At 41.5% G+C, this 5,095-nt stretch overlaps 1 protein-coding gene across 1 annotated transcript in view; it reads right to left on the reverse strand.

Annotated features, from left to right (window-relative positions):
- Positions 1 to 5,083, reverse strand: part of LOC111786275 (E3 ubiquitin-protein ligase UPL2-like) — a gene marked incomplete at both ends in the record, with an annotated part of 7,508 nt that extends 2,425 nt beyond the window's left edge. Inside the window, one exon of the mRNA XM_023666585.1 lies at positions 2 to 5,083. Coding sequence (XP_023522353.1) covers positions 2 to 5,083 — 5,082 coding nt within the window. The remainder of the gene's footprint in view (position 1) is intronic.
- Between the last annotated feature and the right edge of the window lie 12 nt (positions 5,084 to 5,095).

Here is a 5,095-nt window from a genome sequence, read left to right on the forward strand (position 1 = left end):
CAGAAGCTTCCTGGCTATTTGCATCATCTTCAGATAGCGAAGCAATGGCTTTCCCTTTTCCCTTAACTGCAGCAACATCAATGTCCATATCAGAAGATGCTTGGGCACCGCTGGTCAACTCCACAGTAACATCATCTTTCATAGGAGGTATAAATGTATATACAGACTCCAAAAGAAGTTCAATCACATTTATGAAGTTTTGAGAGGATTTTTTATGAACACGACTACTTCTAGAATCATGAAACTTGCTCCGCACATTTCCTGCAGTGGCTGGATTAGCATTGCCCAAAGGAACTTTCACATCATGATTCTGTGTTTTCTCTTTTTCCATTGATTTTTCCTTCTCTCTGTCTTTCTCTTTACTTTTATCCTTCTCACGATCTTTCAGAAATACAACGTAAGGCCTCTCACCAATCATCTCAATTTGGCAGACAGATTGAGCAGCCCGCATAAATATCACAGGATCCCTTGAAATAACAGAATTTAAACCTAACAAAAAATTTCTGGGGGTTACCCTCCCATTTGGATATCTGTTCATAGCAGTGATAAGGGTATGCCTAATTTCAGATTCCATTGCCTGCTGAAGAGTTTGAGGATCTTCAAGGATGTGACGGATAATGGTAGATGCAATACTGTCGAACCCAGGAAAGAGGCTAGTTGTTGGCAATGAAAGCAAGGAAGTTAACCCCCCCGCTTCAAGGAAACTAACAGCAACAGAATGCGATCTGGTGAGACTCGAGCATAACTGCAGAACAGCATGCATTGTTTCACATGGAAGCCGTTTCTTGATACAGCTGCAAGCAATTTCAATAAGTTCTTTTTGATTGCCAACATCAATATACTTTGGGGAAAGTCCCAAGGCAGACTGCAACTTATTTTGTTTATCTTCATCAATGGTCAAAGCGTCACCACCAACATTATCCCTTTTCAGTTGGTCTGCTATTTCAGGATTGAATTTCTTCTCCTCCTGCAAAAGCCGATCAATGGCAAGAAATGCAGCCGTAACCCACTTAGGAACTTCAACTTTAACGCCAAAAGACAATCCAGAATCCCATTGCGAAAGTAGATTTGAGGAAACTGTAACTAAACCATTTTTATAGGCAGCTTCTCGTGCCACAGTATCGTCATTAAGGATTAAGGCAATAACATGAAAAAGAGCAGATAATGTTGTACTATTTCCACTATCAGAAATTTTATCACAGCCCTTCACGCTGTCAATCAGAAAAGACATCACATTAGACCGATTTTGACCATCATTCTGAGAGCAAATCATCACAAGCAGGTCTCTAACTGGAAATGCTAGAGTTTCTTTTGCTCGCAAAAGCCTTACGCATGTAGACAACAACTCCTCGGTACAAGGGAGTTGGACTGATTCTTCTATCTGCTTTGAGACCTCACTTGAAACAGGTTCCTTCATTTCCAATTCAGAGTTTCCTAATGATAGGGCAAGTGCACGAGCAAGTTCATCATCCTCTTGGACCTCCTCTGGATGGGAGAACAACCACTCCATAGCTAATTCTACACTGTTCGATCCAACTTGCCTCAGTGCTTCTTCTGCCCTACTCCTTGAAAAACCCATCTCAACAATTGTCGAAATTGCTGTTTCATTTGGAGGAGGGCCAGCAATACGAGCACTGGAATTGCTACTGACACTTTTAACTTCAACCCCAGAATATATATGCCTAATGATAGATATAACAGTGGTAATAAATTCACAACTACAGTCAATAAACTGAGGATGGGTCCAAACAGGGAGGACTGCCTTCAGCACCATGGACTGGAGGACCTTCACAAAAGTCTCTGCATCGCGAGGAAAGGGAACATCACCACTAGTCAGTGGTTGTGCAAGCAAATGCTTAGTGAATGAAGATAATATAAACGGTGAGGTCACCAGGTGATCCATGAGTCTTCCATAGCTGGCTAAGGGGCCTTGAATCCATGAATGATCATTATCTGCCTTTTCATCTTGCTTTAAATTTGCATCATCGGTTTCCATAGGAGAAGACGGGGCTCTATTTATTGTGAAAAGTAACTGGCTTGTAGCTTCAAAAGTGGTCAGAACAGATGACACAACTCCATGCCCATATAAGCAATTTAGCAAAACAGTATTACAGGAATCTGGTCTATCCAGTAATATGCCGTCAACAAAATCAATAACCTTCCCAAAGTAACGGCACTTGGTTGATATTGATCCCTCAGATCCAGAAGCATTCACATGACCCACAAAATTCATATGATCTAACACAAGAGAGGACAAAGTGGAAGCCACGGCCTTGGAGGAAGACGATACATTTACCACATCATCACGGCGACGAGATGGAAGCAGCATCACCTTCCCCAACTCTTGAATCAAATGAGTAGAATGGAAAGAAAGGGATCTCACGAGGTCGCAACAAGAAGCATAACAAGTTCTATGCTGGGAATATTCTTTTCCGTTAGAGGCCCCAATGGTGTCAGAAGACTCTGAACGTCCTTGATTATTGGCTCCAAATTGCAGGAGTGGAGAACCATTAGGACCCATCCTTTGAAGAGAACTAGGGGCACGACCAAGATCCCGATACAAATTAATAAGGTCAAAAAACTGAGATTCAACGCTCCATCCAGATGTCCTCCTCCTTAACAAGGGATCAAGGAACTGCCTGAAAGAGTTAAACCTTTGCTCTTCAATTTCATTTGTATGGACCTCAGAGTTCTGCAACTCAGTAACAGAACCTGTACTTTCATCTTCTAACTCAGGTTTTACATCTTCAAGGAGTGCTATCTGCCACAAAATTTGACGATGCACACGTCCAATATCTTCCAATACATTCTTGCTCTCATTGCCAAACTCAGTGAGCAATGCCGTCACCCATCGATTGTCTTTGGAGTCAGCAAGAAACAAAAGGAACTCAACAAGAAAAAGTGAAGAAAATATTTTTTCATCTGGTGTTGTCCTGGGATCAAGCAAAAATGATCCAGAAACCAAGTCAAACCCAGTCAAGACGTTCTTTAGATGGTCTCTAAGCGAGGAGCAGAACGCACGTGCCAAGGGAGCAGAATGATGCTGGGTAAAACCTTTGAAAACCATTGTACTATGTAAAGCAATAGTTCCATTAGCTGACTGAGCAATGCTAGGTCGTAACAGCAGCTTCAATAAAGCCTCAATCCCAGAATTCTCCACAAATATCCTACATGTTTCAGAATTCTCCATTGTCCTGTGAACCAGTACCATCAGATGAAAAATACATAATTGAACGACTTGCTCAGTATTAATCACTTCTTCAGTAACAATGCTGTTATTTTCTTTGTCATCAGAATCTGTTTCCATTGCAGTGTTCCCATTAAGCTTTCCTGATGAGCCAGCAGGGTCCTTATCCCCAAGGGAAGTGATTTTTTCAATTACTTCAAGGATAATATCAACTCCACTGCTTCGCAATGATGAAACATGGCGCCAAAGCTCTTCCACTGCATTAGCCAGAGGAACAATTGCTTCATTCATTACCAGAACATATTTTTCTTTGGTAAAAATGTCAATAAGGAACCTCAGTGCCAAAGTTTCTTTCACTGCTTCCAGTCCTCTGGCATTAAGACAAATTGCACCAATCCCATTAGGAACGCAAGTAATTGCCTTAGGAGAAGGCAGTATTCCAGCTGCCACTGAAGCTAAAAATGCATCTGGAAGACCCAACTCATGCAACAACGGATAACAAGTAGGATCTTTATGGATGATTTCGCTCATTAGAGTCACAGCGGAGCAATAAATATCACCACCAAATTTATCTACATTGCCAAATATCAGTGACAGAATGTCAGGTAAAGTGTTCGAAGAGCTCGTTGGGACATATGTAGCAACCCCCAGTGCCTTCAGTGAAACCTTAATCATCCGTTTTTGATTATACAACTGGTCATCATTACATCTGGAGCTCTCACCAATAATCATTGAATCTATATTATTCCCACTTAAGCCAATTACTCTATGTACCTCTGTCTGCAGCCTTTCAACCAAAATTTCAACTCCCCCTAACTCTTTAAAAAGAGATGCAGCAGAGCTGCTGAAATCCATGAGCTTTTGCAATGTTTTCACAGCAAGACAAACGAGATGCAAATGGGAAGGGTCTGAATCCTCCAATAGAGGTAGGAAAGTGGGAACCATCCCTGAACTCCGAATATTGTTTCCTGAAGCTGAAGAGGAAACCATGTGGAGCAAGTAGAACTGAAGGAGCGCTTCCACAAAGGCAAGAGATGATGGATCGTTTGAATTTTTCAATGATAAAATAGCCTTCTGAAGAACATTCAAGAGTATTGTACGGTTCCCCCCAGCAAAACTAATGCTAGATCCACTTAAAATCCTCCGTTCATGCGATGAATATGCAGAAAACTGAGCTCCCAGAGCACGCATTGCAAGTGTCCTGATGGTTCCAGGAACAGTTTCCTCTGACCGCACAATTCTAATCAGTTCATTTGTATATTCTGGCTCATTAGCAAAGAAAGCAACAAGCTCGTCATGAGAATCACCCGACTGAACAAGTACAATGAAGGCAAGAAGGCATATTTTACTATACAGTCTTCTTAAATTAGAAGAGTGAAAGGCACGAGCATATCTGATCCTGGTCAAAAGTGAGAATCTAAGCTCAGGAGGTACATCATACAGCTCAATGCACTGTTTCAACACCGTCAAATCATCTTCCTTCTTTAAATGTAAATCTGGTATGTGTATAACCCTGGAATTAGAAGAGCTTGAACTTGAACTGCTTTCATCGCTACTTTTGGCACCACACCCATGCAACTCAAAATATAGGCTCGAACCTATCCGGTACTGAGCATTATTAGTATCATTTTCAACATCATGTGGAAATAAACAACGTCCTTCCTCTCGGGTTATCTCATTTGCAACAACACATGAATATAAACCCAAGCCCTCTTCCTTGCTTCCCCATCCCTGTGCGAGAGAGAGAAGATAGCTATTTACAGAACCACAACCAATCAACTTCCCTCTTCCATGAAGCTTCGAGGGATTTATTTTAACAAGGGCAGAAAGAGTTTCTAACGAAGCTATAAGAATTTCAGGATCCGTTGATGCAAGTAGGAGCTTGAAATACTGTTGGAGGAAGAAAGA

Source organism: Cucurbita pepo, unplaced genomic scaffold (assembly GCF_002806865.2).
Source record: "Cucurbita pepo subsp. pepo cultivar mu-cu-16 unplaced genomic scaffold, ASM280686v2 Cp4.1_scaffold001282, whole genome shotgun sequence".
In the NCBI taxonomy this organism is placed as follows: Eukaryota; Viridiplantae; Streptophyta; class Magnoliopsida; order Cucurbitales; family Cucurbitaceae; genus Cucurbita; species Cucurbita pepo.